General features: G+C 44.6%; 1 protein-coding gene and 1 long non-coding RNA gene across 6 annotated transcripts in view; one reads left to right on the top strand and one right to left on the bottom strand.

The window, feature by feature from the left end:
- Positions 1 to 24,864, top strand: part of ZDHHC14 (zDHHC palmitoyltransferase 14) — a 72,427-nt gene that overhangs the window by 26,267 nt on the left and 21,296 nt on the right. For 3 of the 5 annotated variants that reach the window (XR_014509679.1, XM_083434177.1, XM_083434175.1), the window contains exons 2-5: positions 898 to 1,070; positions 8,412 to 8,570; positions 21,530 to 21,667; positions 24,500 to 24,548. Coding sequence is in view for 4 of the 5 variants with exons in the window: in XM_083434177.1 (XP_083290303.1) it covers positions 898 to 1,070; positions 8,412 to 8,570; positions 21,530 to 21,667; positions 24,500 to 24,548 (519 nt within the window). In the remaining variant the exon portion in view is untranslated. The remainder of the gene's footprint in view (positions 1 to 897; positions 1,071 to 8,411; positions 8,571 to 21,529; positions 21,668 to 24,499; positions 24,549 to 24,864) is intronic. The other 2 variants (XM_083434178.1, XM_083434176.1) reach the window with 1 other exon arrangement.
- On the bottom strand, positions 21,839 to 23,043 carry LOC310674697. The gene is made up of 2 exons (XR_014509704.1): positions 22,844 to 23,043; positions 21,839 to 21,984 (listed from the first exon to the last, which is right to left on the bottom strand). It is a non-coding gene; the product is annotated as an uncharacterized lncRNA (long non-coding RNA).

Here is a 24,864-nt window from a genome sequence, read left to right as displayed (position 1 = left end):
TGGTTTTGCTGAAAGTGATTAAGATAGTTATCCCTCAGGAAACATTTAATATTAAAATCAAAGAAGGCAGGGAGTCTAAATAAAACTGGGTTACATTTTAACCACACTGCTATACATATCCATAACATTAAAAGATGCCATTTATAAAAGGCTTTGCATCTCTTATCAACGCACTCTATCATTTTTTTGTTTTTGTACATGACATCATGCTATTGCCTCACTTTAAACAAACAAATAAATAAAGTGGGTGTTGATTTTTCAGGAAATGTTACTAAAGTGTACAGAAGGAAATGATCTGTAGTAAACCGTGGTTTCTTTCACTACTTCTGCTCCATTTGCTCCAAGGAGAAGTGAATGACTGGCTCAGGAGATCCTTTGTTAACACAATAATTTACTGATGTCTAGAAAATAAGGTGGGAAAATAGAATGTGAGTCTGGACCTGCACCAGAGCCCTCCTTGAGTACAAAATGGTGGTGGTGGTGGAAAATATAATCTGAACGCACACTCAGAAATTTTCTGAAATAAAGAAGTTCTCAAATAAAATTTGAGCTTTTTAGGTTTTGTGCTTCATGGGGAAATAACTTCTCTAAGCTGGTTATCTGGAATGGTTTTCCAGGAGTTCTCTCCCCCACACCTAATTCCCTTACAATAATGGAACTTACATCAGCAGCCTTATTACTAGTAATAATAATTTGATTTCTTACCCTCCCTTCATCATAAGATCCCAGGGTGGATTATAGCAATTTAAAATTCAGTGTTAAAAGCAGTTAAAACAAATTACATTTATAGGAATAGGGTGGGTCCTGAAAAATATCTCAGGTGTCAAAAGCCAGGTTAAAAGGTGTATTATGCAGTATTAATGACCCTTAAACTTTCAATTTTTCTCTGTTTTACAGTTGTCGATATTTATCAGATCAGATTACACCTGCTATTCCTGCAGTAGGAGCAGTTCTGTTCTTTTTTGTTATGGGGACCTTGCTACGTACTAGCTTCAGTGATCCTGGAGTCCTGCCTCGTGCAACACCAGATGAAGCCGCAGATCTTGAAAGACAAATAGGTAACACTGAAGGTCTGTTGTTGTCCCATCATCTTCTTTGTAACTGTGTGTGTGTGTGTGTGTGTGTGTGTGTGTATCCATGCGCGCGCACACACACGTGCATGCATGCTGAATGGCAACATCACATACTTGTTCTTTTTTCTAAAAAGAATGAGTTTTGTAATTTTTCAGTTCTAGGGCAGTGATAGCTGGAATGGTCTGTCTTGTAGAAAGAAGTATTTGTGTTTACAGCGATATTGAAAAGGAGCAACAATTACTTCTACAGCACACTCTCAAAATTCAAAATGTGACCACTGGTCCAAAACGGTTACCAACCGCTGGTGCAGAGTGTCTCGCCAGGAATGGAGTGCTTATGTCAGGGGTGCCAACTTGAATAAAATATTGTGGGGCCCAGGTAAGCCCTGCCCCACATGATCAATCACATGACTCAGAGGACACAAACTGTTTGACTGGAAGTGTCCACCAACTTTAGGGGAGGGTAGCCCCCGCAAATATCTTATTGTGGGGGCCAAAGCCTGCACGGCCCCTAGGAGTTGGCTCCTACGGGTTATGTGAATTCACTTTCAGAAGACACAGGCATATAGCAGTGTGGTTTTAATCTCTCCCTGCTGATGGGCAGGTAGGGACCCAGAGGACTGGAAGAAATCCTGCTGTGGGTCAAGGGTTCGCCATCCCTGATCTACACAGTTGGGGGTACTGTACATCTGGACCCATTGCTGTCACTTGAGGCTCAGGTGGCCATGGTGGTGCAAAGTGCCTTCCATCAGCTGCTGCCAATAGTCCAGCTGTACCCTTATCTGGGCAGGGATAGCCTAACTTCTGTTGTCCATACTTTGGTAACCTCTAGGTTAGATTACTGCAACATGTTATATGTGGGGCTGCCTCTTAAAAAGGTTTGGAAACTAGCTACTGTATTGCAGATTTTGGCTGCCAAGTCGCTCACTGGGGCAAGACGGTTTGAGCATATAACGCCAATCCTGGCCCTACAGCACTGGCTGCCTATTAGTTTCTGGGCCCAATTCAAAGTGCTGGTCTTGATCTATAAAACTTTAAATAATTCTGGACTGCATCTAGCCCCATGTGAATCAACCTGGACCTCTGAGGCCCTTCTTTGTTTGCCTCCTCCACAAGAGGTCCAGAGGGTGGCGACACAAGGATGGGCCTTTTCTGTGGTGGCTCCCTGCTTGTGGAATGCTCTTCCCAGGGAGGCTCGCCTGAAACCTTCGTCACATACCATTAGGCACCAGGCAAAAACATTCTTCATGTCCTAGGCCTTTGGCTAATTAAACAATCTATGGCCTTTTAAATGGGGGGGAGGTGTACTTGTTTGTTATTATTGTATGTATTTTTGAATTTTTATATTGTAAACCACCCTGTGATCTTTGAATGAAGGGCAGTATAGATATTTAATAAATAATAATCTAAGTCATGAAAATGCTCTATGTACTAGACAATGGTGGCTTTTTGTTTGTTTGCTGTCATTTTGGTGAGATACCTGAATGAGGGTGATCCATGTTAGAAACTGATATATGAAAGCTAGGAGCTGAATGGCACCTTAAACCTAGGTTACGGCTACAACAACGGAATGTCCTGGCACGCTTTTTTAATAACAAGAATACAAAGCTGAAAATGAATGAATTACAGTTAAAATATTATGTTCATTTTTTACATGGTACAGTCCTCCCCCTGCCCTCCCTCTAATATTTTTAAGGGGGAAGTGGGGAGGTAGAAAGGTCCTCCTTTCCTTCCACTCTGCGGTTTTAATCTGAAATCTCAGGCGCAGTGCTGCACCCAGAGCTCAGAAACTGCTTGCGCTAATGAAATTCCCTGTCACAAAATGTGCCTAGAGCAATGGGAGTTTCAAACACTGAGGATAATGTTGTGTCATTGTTTCATTAAGTTGTTTTATACTTTTTCTTTTTTATTACTGTCCCCAACCCTCAAACACTCCATGAGCAAATGTTTAAATCACCCATAAATTAGCATATGGAGTTCACCATCTCCCATCTAAACTGTTGAAAAACTTTGTGTATTTTTGGAGTGGTTGGCTAAATTCATTTTTCTAACAGGAGGTAATGTCAGTTTTTACATTAGAGGTATTCCTCTGTCTTTTATTTATATATCTGCAGATTTATAAATTCCTTCACAACCAAAAGTTACTGAGGTGGTGTACAAATAGTACAATACAATAAATTAAAATAAGATAAAATACAAAAATTACAAAACCCAATAAACTAAAAGCAATATAACAATTCCTGTGATTGTACAGTTATCATTTCATTTTTAAAAGCCTTCTCGTACAAAAATATCTTCAGTAGCTGCCTAAACATCAAGACACAAAGAGGTTGGGTAATTTCTTTTGATAACTGAAACATACACTTTAATCCAGCAAAAGTTCTAAATTGTTTTGTCAGGCTCCAATATGGGCCACTTCAGAAGTTTCAAAAAAGCAGCATTGGAGGAAAAAGAAGTAGTTGATCCTTCCATTCCCATTTCCTCCAAGACCCATGAGAAATGCACATTTTTGACATCACATTGGGCAACATGTATCTGCCCCTGTCATCAAGAAATGACCGAAGTGCAAGTCATTCCTACTTCCTCTCTATCCCTGCTTCATTGGAACACTGAGATAATCCCTTGGTGTTTGCTTCAACTAATTTCCTCCATCTTCTAGCATATTTGAGATCAAATCTGCAAGACTGGGTAAATATCCAATGCAGCACCATTGGGGGCTTTTTTTGTATTTTTTTCTCCTGGAAGAATCTTGCAACATTAAAGCTTGCTTTCAGCATTTTAAATGTAGATGGTCCAAATAAAGTGTTCGTTTGCTTGCTTTGAATGAGCCAACTGCTGTTCCCTCTTTCCAGCTATAAATAATGAAACTGCATAATAAGCCTTTGGAAACAGCTGTTAATACAGTATAAATAAGTTAGAAGAGAATGTTTTATGTTGAAAGGTGCTGTCTTGCATCTATTCCTGTAGTGGTGAAACCAGATGAAGTTGCAGGTTAGGAAACCAGGGAGAAAATTGCACGTAGTTTTCTTGGCTAAGAGCACAGACTTTTAGACTGATATCAGTATTTATGAACACTTGCAAATGGAGGGATTTAGCATTTGTTCACTGTACAGGTTTGAGGAAGGAGATAAGCAAAGAAGTTTGTCCTCTAAATAACATTTGCATATGTATTTGTATATATCTTTATGTGAGGGCTGAATTAAGAATAGAGTTTGGAGGATTTGGTCAAGGACCTTTTTCATTAGTTTGGGGTATGGTTAATTAAGGTCATACTGAATCTTATTAACGTCAGGAACTATTCAGGGGCTTGTAATTCCTACCTAATATTACAAGGCATAAGGTTTTATTGTGCCCCTCTGCTTATTTATGTGTGTACTCTGGCAACCAAGACTGCTTTCAGCTGGTTATTAAATTTAAAAAGATCCAACACGTTGTGATTATCTTAGAGCATAATGCAGAATAAATGTGTTAGGTGCTATCTTGCCATGGCAAATACGAGTATCTGGGAATTTGTAAAATTCTTTGAGCAGATGCACTGGAGTGGATGCTGTCTGATCATCTTGGATGTCATTACATTTATACTTCAGCTTTAATTTGATGTCTTCAGTTCATTTAAGGATTTCTAATTTAATGAGTTCTTCAGTTTGGGCACAAAGTACTTCTATTTGGGATAGTTAATTGCACTCATGGTATTGATGTGGACATATTAGTAGTTGGTTTAAGTGATCATTATGCAATTTGATTAAGTTTCTGTTCTTACCAAACAGAGTGGCAGAAGTATAAAGAGCCTTCAGATGTTAGCTAGTCACACAGAATGCAGTGTTTGTTTTTTAAAATCCTTATTAATTGGAGGATTGTCACAGATTTTTCCTGTTCTCAGGTACTGCAAAATAGGCCATATTAACTACCCTCACAAAGCATGCTGCTTTTGTGTACTAACACTGTGGTGTTCCTGCATAATAAATAAAGTCATTTTCCCATTTGCTCTCAATGTGCGTGCCACGTTTTTATAAAGTATTTTAGGTCAGGAAGGGATAATGTTCACACAAGTACATGCATTCAAAATTGCTGTGCCACAGATTCCCTGTGATGCCCTTGTTTTCTAAGGGAACCTGCTATTATACATTACAACATTGCTTTGGAGAATTCCCAAATGAGTTTCAGAGCTTAATCTGTCCTGTAAAGTTGAGAGTAAGTAATAACTAAAGAAATAAGAATTCTAGATGCCAGATAACCCAGTTTGTTGTGGTTTTCTTCCCATCCTCCTCCCTTGCAAAGGTATGGATACAAAAGCATTAAATTCAACTAAGTGAAACACTGTTTGACCTTGGTTTATCAATTGTGAAAGCAGAGACCCCTTCTAGTGTGGACTAATGTTGCAATAACCATACATTACACAGAAGTAATCCCCACTAAATTCTATAGGGATGGCTACCAAGTAGGCCTGGAGCCTGAACTGATCAATCTTAAAGGTGTCACACAGAACTGTTAACAAGGGCCCCACTAAACTTTCAGCCCTATGGAAAAAGATTATACCCCCACCCCAACTTTTTTGCTTCTATGGCTTTCCCCCCATAAATGGACTAAGGTGTAGGAGACCAGGGTTAAAATCATGGTTCATCTATGAAGCTCCCTAAGAGACCTTGGACTATTCATTGTCAGCCTTTGTCTCAGGGCTGTGAGCAGAAAATGTGAAAGAGAATCCCAAATGCCACCATAAGTTATAGGTAGTACAGAACAGAAATGTTTTAATTGGAGGAGATATGTCCTCAAAGTATTTAGAGCAAAGTGCAAATTTGCCACCACCAACAAAAAGTTGCCTTGCCAGGAAAAGGGCGCTTCAGAAGGTGCCAAGTGCTCTGCTGGAGTTAAATCAGGTCATAGAAGGCCTCTCAGGGCCACAGATGGCAATAAGGATGCAGCAGAATTAACAGCATTAGGAAGAGCAACAAGGGTTCTAAGTATGACTTTGTGTAGCTACACTCATCTAACAGATCTTTAATTTATGGAGATCGGACTCACTTGTTTTAAGTCAGCACACAAAAACTGGCCATGTGAAGGTAGCAACATGAATAAGCAAATTCTTTTGGGTTTGGTTGCTACCTTTCTACTTTGAAATAAGTATTACTGAATTCAGTGGAGCTTACTTCCAGGCAATAAATTAACTCCATCTATATCACCTGTCTGAGTGTCTCCCAAAGTAAAACAAAACAAGTAAAACTATTAATTAAAATAAAAACACAATTAATATGCAATTTAAAACATTGTTAAAAGTATCCTTCAGGTTAAAACTTTTTCAATACACTTTAAGATAGAGATATTGCAAATATATAAATATTATATATATATATATATATATATATATATAAAAATAAATATTATGGGTAAGACAAATATATGCATATAATAATATGCATGTAGTTTAGCACGTTATGAAACTAGGCTTTATTTCACCCAGGTCAAAGACCCAGTTTGGCGCACACACTCCCCACATACGTTTGTGTACACACACGCACACACACACAGGCTGGGAGTCTCAATGGGGCCCTCTGGAAGCTTTACCCGGGGCAAGAAACCCGGCTAGCCCCCCGCCCCCTCCTACAGCACTGTTTATGGTTGGCACAGAGGTATCTTACCGTGTTTGTCCTTAGAGAATGAAATCTACAATTAGAAAATAATACCTATGCAGGTTAACTTGGAAGTAGGGCCCATTGAGTTCAGTGGGGTCACCCCCCAGTAAGTTGGCATAGGGCTATAGGCTCCTGAAAAGAATCACACAGTACTGTATGGATGCAGGAAGGATCATAATGCATAAGATGTTTGGGCTAAACACCTTCAGGACTCATTTCCCTCCCAAGGAAACGTAGGAATTAACAGATTTTTCTGCATGTCATCTTTGACACTGCATTTGGAACAAGTAAAGATTCTCATATAACATCATGTTTTCAATCAAAAGAGGACCTAATATAGTTCAGTTTGTTATATATTACCCTCCTTATTTATAAAAAGGATTTAAAGGACAATTTTAGTTACCGTATTTTTCGCACCATAGGACGCACTTTTCCCTCCTAAAAAGCAAGGGAAAATGTGTGTGCGTCCTATGGAACGAATGCAAGGCGGAGGCAGGGGGGAAAAGCCCCCAAGAGCCACACACAAGCTTCATGCGCTCTTGGGGGCTTTTCCCCAGGAGGGAGAAGGGACTGACTGGCCGCATCAGTCCCTTCTCCCTCCTCGGGGAAAAGCCCCCAAGAGCGGCGCGCTCTTTAAAGGCTGCGCGGCTCCTGTGGGCTTTTCTACGAGGTGGGGGAATCCCCCCATCTCCCAAAAAATCCCAGGGGAAGCCGCTCAGCCCTGTTAAAGAGCGTGCGGCTTCTGCGGGAGGTGGGGGAAGCTGCAGCAGATTCCCTCCTCCCGGGCTCCCTTTGAAGCGGCAATGGGGGAGGGGAGCAGCTTACACTCGTGTAAGCAGCTCCTCTCCCACTTTCCTCCTTCAAAGCAACTACGGAGGAGGGAAGGAAGGGGACCATGGATCCTCCGCTGCTCACGGCTGCAGCGGATTCCTCCTCCGTGATTGCTTTGAAGGAGGAAAGTGGGAGGGGGGCAGCTTACACTCGTGTAAGCAGCTCCTCTCCCACTTTCCTCCTTCAAAGCAACTACGGAGGAGGGAAGGAAGGGGACCATGCATCCTCTGCTGGTGAATGCAGGAGATTCCCTTCTCCAGGGCTCCCTTTGAAGCAGCAAAGTGGGAGGGGAGCAGCTTACACTCATGTAAGCAGCTCCTCTCCCACTTTCCTGCTTCAAAGTGGAGGGAATCCACTGCAGTTGCGAGCAGAGGATCCATGGCTCCGCTTCCTTCCCTCGAAGCAGGGTGTGGGGGTGCAGGGGGAAAGACGGCAGGAAATAGATGCTGGGCAGGAAGACACAACCACACTTTGACCACTGAAAGTCCACCCCAGCCTCCCCAGATTTCCACTGAGATGGCCAGGCTAATCTCGATGGCCATAAGTCAGGCTCAGCATTATATTACTTAGATAAGCCATGGTTCCCCTTCCTACCCTCCTCTGAGGCTCAATTTAAAGCAGCAAAGTGGACAGGAGCCGCCCGCTTTGCTGCTTTAAATAGTTTAGTGCAACATTTGATTCAGAATATTTTTTTCCATATTTTCCTCCTCTAAAAACTAGGTGCGCCCTATGGTCAGGTGCGCCCTATGGAGCAAAAAATACAGTAACTATTTCCAATTCATCTAGATTATATTAAAAATTACAGTAATGTACTTATTCCAAATATACTGGATGAAAACTCAATCTTTCAACTTATTGTTTTTATTTCCATTTTTAGAAATTGCAAATGGCTCCAGTTCAGGAGGGTATCGTCCACCTCCCAGAACAAAAGAAGTAGTCATCAATGGGCAGACAGTGAAGTTAAAATACTGTTTTACCTGCAAGATTTTTCGCCCACCTCGTGCCTCACATTGCAGCCTTTGTGATAACTGTGTAGGTGAGTAAAAACACACACACAAAAATTAATATACAGATCTTGCTAGCTATAATGAAAGATTAATATGTACTGGTCAGCATATTTTGGTGTTTCTCATGATGAAAAGGAGATTCCGACTAAACAGCAGGAAGAACTTTCTGAAAGTAAAAGCTGTTCAGCAGCGGAACAGACTCCCTTGGGAGATTGCTGACTCTCTTTCACTGGAGGTTTTTAAGCCGAGGTTGCATTGCAGGGGGTTGGACTAGATGACTCTCAGGATTCCTTCCAATTCTATGAAAGTATAACTTTTTTGTGTATTTTCGGGCTTGATAGAGCCAAAAATAAAGTTTTCAACCTGCTAAACTTTTCTGTTTGTGCACTATATATATTCCATTTCAGTTCAGTTTTCCTGTTTGAGCATTCCCTCTTGTTAAGAGTCACAGTGATTCATCTCTCAATTCTTTGTTCAATTTGAAATAAAACCATGGAGCTTTGGGTTGATTCAGAGCCACAGGCTACACCTGTCACATTTATAGTAGGCATCTTTTGTGAGTCAGAACACCTGGAAACCTGGGGCAAAACAAAGAAAGCTTAAATGTAACATCTATTTTAACAGGGCATACATTTTTGCAGTAAAAATAAAAGATAAGGCACTGTCCTAGCTTTCTTACTAGTTTGCTGTGGAATATAATGGCTTAACTTTGGTGTTGAATACACTGCCCTAACTGTGGTGTTGAAGACTAAATAAGAGGGGATAATGTTTAATGTTGCTGTCAGGGCTGGCTCCGGGTCCCAGCTCACCAAGGACCAACGCTAGCCGATAGTACAGTATAAAAGTCTTTATTGAAGAATAGTCTCCATTTACAAGTCTCAGCGTCCCAGCCCTACGTCTGGACTCTAGACCGGCGAAGCTCTGTCTGGATCTCCACCCCCCGTGCACCAGTTCAAGACTCTAATCTTACTCCACCTCTTCCTTCTCTCTCTCTTCCTCTGGGTCTTACTACCCCCCGGGGTCTCATTCCTCCTGGACTCTTCCGATGCGGAGCTAGACCCCTCTGACTCCTCCCCCTCTCTTCGGCGGGCTTTAGGACCTGGCTCCTTACCCGGGCTGCCCACCTTGCCGCCCTCCTGTACATTTGAACTTGGCGCGCGCGCGCGTTTTACTTTCCGGATGACCGTTTCCTCGCTCCCTGACGAGGGTGTGGCCACTCCTGCCTCACGTTCTCCCTCTGCCTGCGCGCTCCCTGATCCCGATGCCTTGGACTCCTCCCCCCTACTGCACTCTGGGGGGGACGCTGGTCCGGATTTCCAGCTGCTACTCTCTGAGTCCCCTTCTTCCCGAGGTGTCCCCCTGGGCACTCCCCTTGCCCTGACCATGGGGGCCCCTTTCTGTGAATCCTCCGAGTCACTGGAGAGACTCAGAGATCTTGGACTACTGTCGCCGCTGACATTTCCTTCCGACTCCTCCCCCTCGCTCTCTGTTTCTTCCCTCTCCAGTGACTCTGCTCCTGAACCCCTGACATCCATCCCCCCCTCGAAGCCCCCCCTTCCCCCCTCCCCTTCCTCCGGCGGGGGTGCTGGGTGCTCCGTCGTTGTGGGGGTGAATGGTGGATACAGTTCGTCCCCCGTGGCGTGCATCCAGTTAGAGAAATCCGTCTCGTCCTCCATGTCTTCGCCGACCTCGTTCTCCTCTGCTTCCATCTCCGTGCCGCCATGCTCGAACCCAACGTCCTCCCCCATCACGTCCATGTCCCTCTCACCCTCGTTCCCCTCTGGGTCCGTTGCCTGCCAAGGGCCCCTCAGCCACCTCTCCTCTCCTCGATTGTCCCACCAAAACGAGCGGTCTGAGGCAAACCCCGAGGGCGAGCCCTCCGGTGAACGTGTGTCTAATGGTGGTTCTTCGTCCGAGGTAAATCCCTGGAACGTGCTGGTAGAAAGCGTGGGTGTGAAAAGCCAGTCGTCGAAATACTCGGCTGGCATGGGCCTGTGTGGGAACAAGGCATGAAACTCCTCTTTGAGGAGAGGCTCGTCCAGGGCATAGTCCGGCACCCAACTGTTGGCGCTGGCCGGGGTACCTTCCCTTGCGAGAAAATATTCTACTCCCTCTTCCCCCCATCTCGAGTCCAAAATCTCTGTGACCTGGTTGATGGGTTCCCTTCTTGGCGACTCCCTCCTTGGGGGGATCTCCTCATACCGGTCTGGTGCCGTGCCCTGCGCCTGAAATCGGTGAGGTGCTTTGTAGGGCGTGAGCACCGACCTATGGAATACTGGGTGCATTCTGGATCCTTCCGGAAGTGTCAACCGGAAGGCCACCGGATTGATCTGTGCCTCAACTAGGTAAGGTCCTAGCTGCTTATGTCCGAGTTTCTTCTTAGCTAAGGATCTGGTCGGCACTGCGTGGGCCGCTAACCACACCCAGTCTCCCACCTGTATGTCTTCACCAACCCTCCTGTGCTTGTCAGCCTGCAGTTTGTATGCGTGCTTTGCCAGCTCTAACTGCCTCCTAAGCTGCTCGTGGACTTCCTGCAATTCCGCCGCCAAGACTTCCGCTGCCTGTGGCTCCCCCTCCCCCAGTCTCTCTAATCCCGGGAAGGTTCTGGGATGCCTCCCGTTGTTGGCGAAGAACGGCGTCACCCCTGTGGACACGTGCTTCGTGTTGTTGTAAGCGAACTCAGCGAGCGGCAGGTAGTCCACCCATGTCGTCGGCTGTTGATTTGCGTAGCATCTCAGGTACTGCTGCATGACGGCGTTGACGCGTTCCGCTTGTCCATTGGTCTGCGGGTGTCTCGCCGACGCTAGGTTGATCTTGACGTTCAGGAAACCCATCAGCTTCTGCCAGAAGCTCGAAATGAACTGGCGCCCCCTGTCGGACAAGATAGACCGTGGCAGTCCATGCACTCTGAAGACGTGGTCTATGAACAGTTTGGCGGTCTGTTCTGCCGTGGCGACCTTCGCGCACGGAATGAAGTGGGCCATTTTAGTGAACATGTCCACCACCACTAGCACTGCCGTTTTACCCCTTGAGCTGGGTAAATCCGTGACAAAGTCCAGGGCCACCCTCTCCCACGGTTCGCTCGGAGTCTGCAGCGGTTCGAGCAGTCCCGCCGGAGGTTTGTGGACTGACTTGGCCCTTTGGCAGGTGTCGCACCTCGAGACGTACTCCGCGACTTCCCCCCGCATCTTGGGCCACCAAAAATCTCTGGCAACGAGTTCTGCCGTCTTCTCCTTGCCAAAGTGCCCGGCGGTGGGTGCGTCGTGTAACTGCTGCAGTACTTTCGCCCGGAGGTCGTCTCCCGGTACGTAGAGGGCCCCTCTGCGGATGAGCAATCCGTCTCGTACTTGGAACTCGTCGTCCTTCACCGTGCCCTTGTGCACCTCCTCCATCTTGGCTTGTGCAAAGGGGTCCCTCTGCAGTGCTCGACGGACCGCCTCCAAGTCCACGGTTGCTGCAGCGCACGCCCACGCTTTCGGAGCGAAAATGTGCTTGGCCGCTGCTGGTGCCGCCTCTTCGAGGTATTGCGGCTTCCTGGACAGTGCATCCGCCATGATGTTGTTGTCGCCTGGGATGTATTCTATCCTGAAGTCGAAATCCGCGAAAAATTCCGCCCATCTGATGTGCCGCTGGTTTAGGAATCTTGCCGTGCGCCAGTACTCCAGGTTCTTATGATCCGTGCGGACCTGCACGGTGTGCTTGGCCCCGACTAGGAAGTGTCGCCACGCCTTGAATGCTGCATGAATGGCCAGCAACTCCCTGTCCCAGATGGTGTAGTTTTGCTCCGACTTGCTGAGCTTCCTAGAGTAGAAGGCACACGGTCTCCAGTCCCCATGCGGGTCCTCCTGCAACAGTACGGCGCCCACGGCTCTGTCTGAGGCGTCTGTTTCAACCCTCATCGGTTTGCTGGGATTCACATGCAGTAGCTGCCCTTCGGACGAGAAGAGACGCTTAAGGTTCTGAAAGGACTGCTCCGCTTGCTCCGTCCAGATGAACTTCTTCTTCTTAGAGCTGAGCGTGTCAGTAATGGCCGCCGTCTGCATCGCGAACCCCTTGATGAACTTGCGGTAAAAGTTGGCGAACCCCACAAACCGCTGGACCTCCTTCCGATTGCGCGGGCTCTTCCAGTCCAACACTGCGCGAACCTTGGCGCTGTCCATGGCAAGCCCCTTGTCCGACAGCTTGTAGCCTAGGAAATCAACCTCCGTCCTGTCGAACTGGCACTTCTCCAGCTTGGCATACAGCCGATGCTCCTGCAGTCTCTGCAGAACTGCCTTGACGTCACCTTCGTGGGCCTCCTCCGATTCTGAGAATATCAGGATGTCGTCCAAGAAGCAGACGCATGTCTTGTAGAGGAGACCCGCCAGGACGTGATGCATGAAAGCTTGAAAACAGTGGGCGCCATTTTGTAAACCGAAGGGCATAACTCTGTATTCATATGTGCCCAGGGGCGTGAACATGGCAGTCTTCCACTCGTCTCCTTCCCGTATGCGAATCAGGTTGTACGCCCCTCGCAGATCCAACTTTGTAAAAACGCGTCCTTTCCTCGCCGTCGCCAGCAGGTCATCTATCTTGGGCATGGGAAAGGCCGCGGGCTTGGTTCTGGAATTTAAAATTCTGAAGTCTACCACAAGTCTTTTTTGGGGCGTGTCCCTCTTCTTCACAAAGAATACAGGACTGCCCCCCGCTGCCTTCGACTCCCGGATGAAACCGCGCTTCAAGTTGAGGTCTATGAACTCCTTGAGCTCCTGCAGCTCATCCTCAGACATGGAATACAGTTTCCCGGCTGGCAGCGTCGCTCCTGGCAGGAGGTCAATCTTGCAGTCATAGGGCCTGTGGGGGGGCAGCTTGTCCGCTTCCTTCTCGCAGAAAACCTCCAAAAACGCTGCATACTTGCGAGGCACTGCTTGCAGCGTGCCTAATTGTAGCTGCGGGTCGTCCCCTCCTTCTTCCGGGCTAGGAAGGATGCAATGTTCCGCGCAATAGGAGGAGCCGAAGGTCAGTTGGCGTTGGTACCACGCCAATGCTGGGCTGTGCCTGTGCAGCCAACTCATGCCGAGGACTACCGGCGTGTCCGACAGGTGTGTGACATTAAAGCTGATGACTTCTCGGTGATTTCCAATCCGCATCACCATTGGTTGCGTTTGTTGCACCACCTGCCCCCCTAACAAGTCTCTGCCATCCACCGTGACAACGTTCAGGGGCAGCGTGGCTGGTAGCAGTGGTATATTGTGCTGCTGAATGAATTCCAGTCCCATAAAGTCAGCGTTGCTGCCGGAGTCAATGGTGATCGGCACCTCCAGAGTGCGTCCATTGGGCAGTTGGAGAGACGCTGTAAGCTGCACCACTGGTTTGGGTGGGAGGGGGTCTGTGGGTTGCAAAAGTGCTGGGGATTGTTTCATTGACTTGTCTGACTGGACCCCAGTGCCTCTTCCTCCAGCCAGACTCTGTCGTTTAACTGTTGCTGCGTTTTCAATTGAGCTGCTTCAGCGACTGTTGCGGAGGCTGCAGTGTGCTTGTGGAGCCTCTGGGGACACTCTTTCGCCATGTGTTGAGCACTGTCGCAGATGTAGCACTTCCTGTTCCCTCTAGGAGGCTTCGTTTTGGCTGCTCCCGGCGTTAGGGCTCTGTTAGCTGACTGAGCCCTGGCACCTCCTATCTCCATCGGCTCTTCTCCCCCTCCCTGCGAGGGTGTGGAGTGCGCACGCGCTGCTTCTCTGGGAGAGAAGGGAGGTGCTCTGGCTGGTGCCCTTCCCCAACGCCCTTCCTCCCTGTTGCAAGGACGTTCTTCCAGATGCACCCCGATCTCCAGAGCCCTCTGGACTACCTGCTGGGTGCTCCTTGGTCTCTCCCCTCTTCCAATCTCCGCTTTTACATCTGCATTCAACCCCTCCCAAAAGAGGTCTCTGACTGGCGCAGAATCTTTTTCCCACCCCAGGGCATGAACCAGTCCGAAAAATCGAGTATGGTACTGCCGCACGCTGGCTTTGCCTTGTTTAAGTCCATGTATGTCCCTCCTGGCAATATCGACGTCTACCTTTGATAAAAAGCATGAGTCCATTGCTTTAATAAAAGCCTTCGCATCTTGGAGCGCTGGATCATTGTCCCTCCATAGATTCCGCAGCCACGTTTTGGCTTCCCCATGCAAATGGGACAAGATAAACCCCACTCTCTCTCTCTCATCTCTAAAGTCTTTGTCAAGTAAATCCAGCGCAAACAGCAGGTCTGCTCTGAAGTTGGGGTACTGCTGCAAACTCCCGTCGAAATGCGATACAAGGCTTCCTCCCCTTCTCCCCAAACCTATGCCTTCTGCCTTGGCTCCCGTTTGCCCCTCTTTGGAAAGCACGTCCAACCTGGCCTGGAGATCCCGGCAGGAGGTAACCATCTCCTCCTCTCTCTTCCTGGATGCAATTACCTCAGTGCTGAGTTGTGTCACCGCTTCTTGCAGGGCTTTTATCTTCTCTTCCGTCGTCATCTTGCCTGAGTTTTGTGAGCTCTGTAAGCACCCCTCCTCTGTCCTCGCTGCGCCGACTCACGTGGCGAGGTTCTTGGTGCCCAAACTTTAAAATTTGAGACAGAGCTTACTGTCAGGGCTGGCTCCGGGTCCCAGCTCACCAAGGACCAACGCTAGCCGATAGTACAGTATAAAAGTCTTTATTGAAGAATAGTCTCCATTTACAAGTCTCAGCGTCCCAGCCCTACGTCTGGACTCTAGACCGGCGAAGCTCTGTCTGGATCTCCACCCCCCGTGCACCAGTTCAAGACTCTAATCTTACTCCACCTCTTCCTTCTCTCTCTCTTCCTCTGGGTCTTACTACCCCCCGGGGTCTCATTCCTCCTGGACTCTTCCGATGCGGAGCTAGACCCCTCTGACTCCTCCCCCTCTCTTCGGCGGGCTTTAGGACCTGGCTCCTTACCCGGGCTGCCCACCTTGCCGCCCTCCTGTACATTTGAACTTGGCGCGCGCGCGCGTTTTACTTTCCGGATGACCGTTTCCTCGCTCCCTGACGAGGGTGTGGCCACTCCTGCCTCACGTTCTCCCTCTGCCTGCGCGCTCCCTGATCCCGATGCCTTGGACTCCTCCCCCCTACTGCACTCTGGGGGGGACGCTGGTCCGGATTTCCAGCTGCTACTCTCTGAGTCCCCTTCTTCCCGAGGTGTCCCCCTGGGCACTCCCCTTGCCCTGACCATGGGGGCCCCTTTCTGTGAATCCTCCGAGTCACTGGAGAGACTCAGAGATCTTGGACTACTGTCGCCGCTGACATTTCCTTCCGACTCCTCCCCCTCGCTCTCTGTTTCTTCCCTCTCCAGTGACTCTGCTCCTGAACCCCTGACAGTTGCGTACTTCAAAATATAGTTCGTTAAGCAATATCTCTTCTGTATTATAGACTGAATCTGTGTGGTGCCTGTGGAAACATATTTCATCCATAGTTACCCCCCCCCCCCGCCGGCCACTTTGAAATCTGTGCTTAAAAGTAGTATTGTGTACACACACACACACACACACACACACACACATCCTGCTTACGGAGTCTAGGAGTCCAGAATCTATTGACAGAGCCTGGTAGCGTGGCAGCAGCGAGAGCTCCTGTGCACCATTTTGGAGCCCTTGGAGTCTTTTTTTTCTGGACTTTTGGCTCACTGACATCCTCTTTGGGCTCAGCGAAGGGTCTCCTCGCGAGCCACAGGACTTTTAAGCTCTCCACCATCTCAGGTTAGAATTGAATTATTTATTTATTTCCTGGTGCCTCACATATATGTGGTTGTGTGTGAGTTAGTTGCTCGCGCGTAAGTGGGAGGATGCCTGCATTGAAGATTCTCTGTAACTCAGACAATATAATACAGTATATTTTGCATCAAATAATAGATTTAATATTACCTAATAGCAGATTTAATATTACCTTGAAATCCTCCTCTAATAATCCTCCTCTTTAATAATTTAATAAAACTGTTTTAAGATTCATTGGTAACTTGTAGCCAAGCCTTTCTGTAATAAAATTCCAGATTTAAAATACATACAGCTATATAATTGGGCAGCTCTGAACTATATGCAAGAAGTCTGTTTGAGGCCTACTACATCTCCAACAGTTACTTTGTACTGGTGAATATATCCTACTAAGTCTATAGGGAATCAAATATGTTATAAAATTATTCTTTTAACTCCACAGGTGTTGTTCTTGCTAGAATCTTAACCCAAATCCAGTTGAATCCCTCAGTACTTAATTCCTACTGTAGATCACTAGCTGATATCCTCAGAAGTGTCCCTGGCTTGTTATCAAATTCCAAAATAATAAAATAGAACTGACTTGTTAAGTACTTGTTGTTTTCAGATATAAATAAAATTTCAGCTCTAGTCTCGGTTACCTCATTGTATTCTAATTCAAGCTAATAATGCTTCTCTCATTGGAAAGAACAGTCATACCTTGGGTTGAAGTAGCTTCGGGATGAGTGTTTTCAGGTTGCGCTCCATGGCAACCCAGAAGTAACAGAACACGTTACTTCTGGGTTTCGCCGCTCGCACATGAGCAGATGCTCAAAATAATGTCACGTGCATGCGCGGAAGCAGCGAATCGTGACCCATGCACGCGCGGACGCAGGTTGCGTTCGCTTCAGGATGCGAACAGGGCTCCGGAACGGATCTCGTTCACATCCAGAGGTACCACTGTACTGGAATAGTGGGGTCCTGTGCTGCCCATTGCCAATGAAATTTCAGCTAATGGTTTTACATCTTGCTCAGATAGTAAATTTTTAGCAGAGTTCAATCTTGTTTGAGACCATATTGACAAGTCACCTAACACACCATGTTTACTTGTTAAGAATTCATTATGAAATGGTAAGGTATGTGGTGAAAGTTCTAGACATGGTTTCTTTCTTATTTGATACCTTACGGGTATCTAATATATTTATTGATTTTCTATACTACAGGGTATATAAATAAGAATTAAACTAATACACCCTTCCTCCTAATCCCTCCCCCTCCCCTGTTTTTCTCTAGATTTCTTGTTAGATTTATATTTTATACTATACTGTTATAGTATAGTATAGTGTGTATGAAAAAATGGAATTTTATAAGTAATTTCCTCTTGGTTTTCTTCATGATACCACAGCATTGATTTCAGTAGTCTCTTCAAAACAAAGCTTTCTGCTTGAGTTACTAAGCCTTCCCCATACCATTCTTTTAAAATATCTAGTCTTGCAGCTTAGTATTGTAAGGGTCTCCCATTTCCCCATACTTTGATTTTTTAAAAGTTTTTAATTTTAATTTTTTAAAAGGTAAAAAGAATTCAATGCACAAATATGAATTTTAAGGTTTTTTTGTACTTGCTTTCTGGAATAAATGTGAATTGATTTTTTTACATCATTTGGGACACGGACACCCACACCCACCATAAGGGTGGGATTTTTTGGACCCTACTATTTCTATATCCTTATCCTTGTTTTTTGATAACTGTTCTTGTTGAACAAAGCTAGGTCTAATTCCAAGGTAATTTCTACTGTTCAAAGTAATCCTTGAAGAGTAATCCTTTAATGCCTTTATAATTAAAGATGTGAGGGTGATTACAACAGGTGATCCTTTTGTATTTCATGGTTTACTGACCATTCAAGAGGTATTCAAGGAGCTTGAACTATTCATGAAACAGATTTGTACTGAATGTGGCATCATGGTAAGCAACCATTGTTTCTTAGGTAGAAGATATAGGATGTGGTTTATGTGTCCTTAACCCAGAGAAAAACTTAAGATAATCTTGCAGCAATTTATCTGAAATGGGCCTTGACCAGGCTCTTGAACAGACTGACAGATTTTTCCCTCCAGGATACAAAAGCAGGGCAAAATCCAACAGGAACATAAGAAAAGCCCTGCTAGATCAGGCCAAGGGCAGTGACCAACCAGATGCCTATGGAGTAACTGAGCACAGCAGCACTCTCCCCCCTTGCAATTCCCAGCAACAGATATTCAGAGGCATATTGCCATATTGCCACCAACAGTGGAGGCAGAACATAGCCATCATGGCAAGTAGCCATTGATAGCCACCTTGGGGGAGAGGGAACTGCTGAGCTGTATTCAACCAACTGATTCCACCAACACAAGGGTTTCTGCTTCTGCAAGAGGACTTCGCCCCTCTCCACTCCCTGAATGCACCATGCACCCTCCCGTAATCTATTCTAGAGGGTTGTGGGGAATGCCAGAATAGATATGGGGACATACGGGGGGAAGGAGGGGGGAGGTTTTGTTGCACAAGTGAAAATCCTTGCACTGACAGAACGACTTAGTTGGATACTGCCCACTGTGTTAAATCCTGCCATTAACACACATAGTTCTGAATAGTTCTGTCATCAAATGTTCTCTTTTAATGCTGTCTAATCCTAATTGAAAACTATTAATATTCTACTTAGAAACAGAGAAATTGTATGAACAACTGCAGCTGGGAAACAGTCCAATATTAAATTTTTATAGAGCCCTTTCAGTTTCCTTTTTGGTTTTCTGTCCCTGAGTTTGAAGGTACATATTGTAAGGCCCATGAGCCAGATCAAGTCCACACAAAGTAAAAGAGATCCAGGGGCTAATCTCAAATTGTAGCCTGAGATTTGGGGCACTCCCAAAAGCCCTGCATGAGGTCAAAGGTCTCTGCAAAATGTTCCCTTCTTCTTAGATTGAAATGGGGAAGATTAGGTTCAGTAACAAATACCAGCTTGCTACCAAGGCCATGTGAACCTCTTTCCCCCTCACCTATGAGACAGTTGCTACACAGTGCCTGCATGAATTTGTTTAGGCTATGGAAACAGCCTTGGAAGTCTGTGTATACCCCAGGGGCACTATTCTGTTCTAATTCTAGTAAAGCAAGTGAAAAATTTGCAGGAACAGTTGACTTGCTAAAAATTAGTCTCTTAGTCTGAAACCCAAGTTCTTTGAAGGTGCTATGTATCTTTTCCCATATCTGCAGGAAATGATTACTAGCATTGAAATTGCAGGATTCTTATGTTGCTGCATTTACAAATGTTTCAAATGCAGGAAAAGGCAGTATGTACTGCAAGCATCCATACTGGGTTTTTAACAACAACAACAACAACAACAACAACAACAACAACAACAACAACAACAACAGATAAATGAAGAACAGCCCCAAAATGGATGCACATAAATTATGAAATCATAGGGGCTACAAAGGAAACCACAACATTACATATTGCCAAACAAGCACAGATGTGAATGATATCAGTTGAATTAGCCGGGCTGCTGGTATGTTATACAAAGGCCCCTGTATCTTCTAGCCCATTAGTTTTTCAGCAGTGGTTTTTGACAATACTGATTTGGTCTTTTGTGTACAAAAGCTGACTCTACCCATCCTCCCAACCAGTCAAGAGAACTTATCTTAACATCTCTGATTCTGAGCTCATCCATCCTGTCATCTGAGACGTTTTGTGGGTGAGCTGAGACTTTGCTGAACTGTGGGTGAGAACCTGGAGGCTGAGAAGGAGGGTGTGTCAGAAGGAACATGAATTGATATAGATTTATATATATTAGTAACCTTGTATTAGTATCGAAGCAATGATTCTTCAACATCAACTTCGTTGGACTGGTCATGTTGTGCGGATGCCTGATGATCGTCTTCCAAAGCAACTACTCTACTCTGAACTTAAAACGGAAAGCATAATGCTGGTGGTCAACAAAAGAGGTTTAAAGACTGTCTCAAGGCAAATCTTAAAAAATGTAGTATAAACACTGACAACTGGGAAACACTGGCCTGTGAGCGCTCCAGTTGGAGAACAGCCTTTACCAAATGTGTCATGGGCTTTGAAGACACTCAAACTCAGGATGCAAGGGAGAAACGTGCTAGGAGGAAGGCATGCTTGGCAAATCCACACGGTGTTCAACTCCCGCCCGGAAACCAATGTCCCCAATGTGGAAGGACGTGTGGATCCAGAATTGGCCTCCACAGTCTCTTACGGACTCATTGTTAAAACCGTGTTTATGGAAGACAATCTTACTCGGCCACGAGTGATCACCAAAGAAGAAGAAGAAGATTAATGTAACAATTTTATATTTAACTGTGTATTTTTGTTATATTATGTTTAAGTTGTCTTTTGTTCAGTTTTCTGTACACTGCTTAGAGATATTTTTAATATATTAAGCAGTATATAAATTAAATAATCAAATTTAATGTTGATAGTAAGCTTCCTGTACCTCCATTCTCTCTTGTCCATATGAATTTCTCCTCCAAATCACTACCTTCTCACACTCCCTGGACGGAGACAGAATCATAGGATTGTAGAGTTGGAAGGGACCATGAAGATAATCTAGTCCAATCCTTTGAAATGCAGGAATCTTTTTGCCCAATGTAGGACTCAAACTCACAACCCTGAAATTAACGGTCTCGTGCTGTACCAACTGTGCTATCCTGCAGAAAAAAGTGTTAGGGATAAATGTAATTGTTCCCTTCTCCTCAATTCCCTGTTCTATTCATGGTTTGTAATTAACTGTACTTTGAAAGAGATTTATAAAAAAATAGTAAGACTAAAGACAAATGACTATGATAAAAATATGCATTTAAACATCCAATTTTGGTCATGTTTTTGTCATTTATATTCAAGCATTCACATGAGCATATGATTAAAAACTGGGGACAGGGGCATATATGTGTGCCAACAGCTCTTAAGATCATTGTATGATTAGTGCAAATGACATTAGAAGGTTTTAAAGCATGTTCAATTGATCCCAGGCTAATAAGGGTTTCTGTTCTTGAAGAGAGTTTGAGTGTGTTCAGTTGAACACACTTTAAATTCCCTACTGTAGTTGTCATGTGAAGATCTAAAAGCAGTTCATGTGACCTTGGGGGTGAGGCTTGCACACACATCTTCCCCATCACCAGTTTTACTTGACTGCATCTTCAGGTAGACACCTGAACATGGCTACAACAATTTTCTCAAGCAGGTCTGTTGTTGTTGTTTTTGTAATTGTGTTCCATTCTTTTTCTGCCTTTTCTTTCAGAACGGTTTGATCACCATTGTCCCTGGGTAGGCAACTGTGTGGGGAAAAGAAACTACAGATTTTTTTATATGTTTATTTTATCTCTGTCTTTTCTGACAGTCTTTATATTTGCATTCGTTATCACCCACATCATCCATCGTAAGTATGCTAGTACAATCAGATTACATATATAGCCATTTGCTTGAAACTCTATTTTTCATTTTACTCTTTTGGACATTCAGAATATACCCAAAATGGTATACCTAGTTTGATCATTAACAAGACTTTCAACTGTTAAGCTTACTTCTTAATTCAGAATCTTAAGGCAAATGCATTTTATTCAGCTTTATTTGTTGTACTGCTGAACAGTTCATATAAAGGGAACATTCTGTCCCACTCTCAGTTTTCCTGCAGATTGGTTTCATTGGTCTGTGACTGTTCCTTGGTTTGTGGCCTGCCTTGCTGACTGGAAAACCCTATTGGCAAACAGAACAATTTCCAATAGTTGGTCAACGTTCACAACCTGTTGTATTTATTAATTTGCATATTTTATTATTAAACTTATATACTGCCATTCATCTGAAGATCACAGGGCAGTCTACAGTATAAAAACACAAAGATACATAATAAACAAACAAACAAACAAACAAACAAAAACCCACAAGTTTTGAAGGCCACAGGTTGTTTAATTAGCCAAAGGCCTGGGAGAAGTATGTTTCTGCCTGCCACCTAAAGATATGTAATGAAATTGCCAGGTGATTTATATTCCTAGGACAACCTACAGAGTAGTAAGAAACACAGTTTTACAATTTAATAGACTAATACAGCAAATTAAAATTGAAGTAGCAGCAGCCTATTCAATAAAATCAACCACTCTAAATGCTTACATTAGCATTTTTTTTAGTCTGTGAAAACGATATGTTTTTACCTGGTGTCTAAATGGAAGCAAGAAGGTCTCTAAATAGGCCTCTTGGCAATGTCTTTCCAAAAGCAAGGAAGCAAAGTGTGTCTCCAGTTTCCACCTGCCACACTTCAGATAGCAGGAGGACCTGGAAAAAGGCTGCAGATTATGTGGATTGATAAAGAGAGATGCCTTCAACAGTTATCTGGGTCCTAAATTGTGTAGGGCTTTAAAATTAATACCAGCACTTTGAATTGAGCTCAAAAAAAATATGGAAGGCAGTGGAGTTGCTTTAGCACAGGCAAGATGAAATCTCTTTGCCTGGTCCATGTTCACAGCCTAACCACAGCGTTATGGACTAGCTGCAATTTTCAAACTGTCTTCAAAGGCAGCCCCATGTAAAGCACATTGCAGTAATCCAGCTTCCAAGTTACCAGGACATGGGTATAACTGTGGCAACAGAAGATCCTTTGTGCTCCATTTCCAGTCCAGCATCTTCCTGCCTAGTTGAGAGCTCCAGATCTACATTGTGACCTGCCACATAGGTTGGGCCATGACACATTGTGACAGCCCCATGGTTATCATGGCAACCAGGAAGTCCTGAATATCTTCTGATAAGACTGATTCTGAAATAATGTTGAAGTCCCCTAAGAAAATCAGTTTCAACTCAGCCAGCTCAGGTGGAAAGACTGCTTGCTAGAAGGGTGGTTGGTACACAAACAACAATCCCGCTGTGTCCCTAGTATACAACACCAAGTACAAACACCCCAAATCAGCACCCAACCTAATAGTAAGCATTGGGAGGGAGATGGAATCCCTGTTGACCATAACTATATTTTTTTGCCAATCGTTTTTATAAACCACAGCAATGTTCCTTCTGCGACGTGGTAGATGGCGTAAAGTGTAAAGCCAGGAGAGACTGGCTTTTTGTGCCCTGTCAAGTGATGATGAGATAGACTAGATGAGTCTCCATGACCAGATAATGGATAATTGATGTCTTACTGTAAACTGATCATGCATTAAATAGCAACACGTTAAGGAATCCTGAGGTTATGTTATTGTGGATGAGGATGGCACTATTGTGGAACAGACCTTATATGCTGGCTTCTCCTTCTCAACTAGCCAGCACTTACTTACCCCACTACTACCATACCTCCCTCTGCCTGTAACCACTAGCTTGTGTTTACAGACTCTTGTCTTTCCCCCTCCCCCATTTAACGCAGAGACATAACACAAAAATAATAAAGCAGTTAAAATATTTTTAAGGGAGCGTATACAAGAGATTGTCATAAATATATGTTTAAAAATCCCAATTTCAATTGCACTTGAAATGCAAGAATTGGATAGCAGACAGGTCCATTTCACCAGCTCCTTTGACATGAACTAATGCTGTTTTTGAGGCCGACAGTCCAACAGATATTCCCTCCTGGAGGTAGCCTTAGAAAGCCCTGTGTTGTTCAGTTAGGTGGCTGGGACTTCTTGCCAGGGCACAGAGTCAAAACAGTGCTCAGCTCTCTCTGTCCCTAAATGTCAGCAGTTAAAAATAGATCTGGACCTTAATTTGACAATTGCTTGTCATTCTTTTTTGCTGAACAAATTAATGAGTTAAAGCAAGTATCCATTGCTGGCTCCTTGCATCATGTCTCCTAATTGTATCCAGAGAAATCCGTAAGCAGCTTGGAATTTGGGTCATATTATGATGCATTTACAGGATTTCCTGATCCAACAGAAACATTTTTGTGTGAGAGAAAGTATATTTATGGATACCTTTCATGTTTAAAAATAATCTTGCAGTGTTTTTCCACCATGATAGGATAGAAATGAACAGATTGATAACAGAAAACTTATTTATGGGGAACTGGTGACTGCAGACATTAATGTGTTACTATTGAGAAAACATCCAGCATATGTTAATTCTGGTTTTAAAACTTCCATTTTTGCTGAACAGTTTCAGTAAAATTTCAAGGCTAAATTTAGCAAAATTTGTGTTGTAGTTCTTTGAAACTCTAACTGTATATTGGATTTTGAGATTTGTTTTTATGTAGACAGTATATATTATTGTTTAATATTTACATTTATTCTTTCTACAGGATCTCAACAAACAGGGTTCTTAAATGCACTCAAGGACAGTCCTGCAAGATATCCTTTCAACTGGAGTGTTGCATGCTCTTAGTTAATATTGTATAAATTTTGAAAGCATTGCTATCTAGATTTATTTGGAGTTGTTTACTCTCCCGCGGGCTCACAAGGCTTGCGGGCAGCAGCCTGCAGCCCACAAGCTCGGGGGACAGCGGGAAGGCTAGGTGCGTCCTATGGGCCGGTGCGCCCTATGGGACGAAAAATACGGTAATAAAAAGAGAATGTATGTTTTTAAAATTAAACTTCCTGACAGAATGATTTTGCATTGGGTGATAATTTACCCAGTTTACTTCAAGAGAACTTCCAGCATTATCAG

This window comes from Podarcis tiliguerta (assembly GCF_965153285.1).
Source record: "Podarcis tiliguerta genome assembly, chromosome: 3".
NCBI classification, from domain to species: Eukaryota; Metazoa; Chordata; class Lepidosauria; order Squamata; family Lacertidae; genus Podarcis; species Podarcis tiliguerta.
The sequence above is the reverse complement of the archived record's forward strand: the minus strand, read 5'-3'. Positions and strand labels throughout refer to the sequence as shown.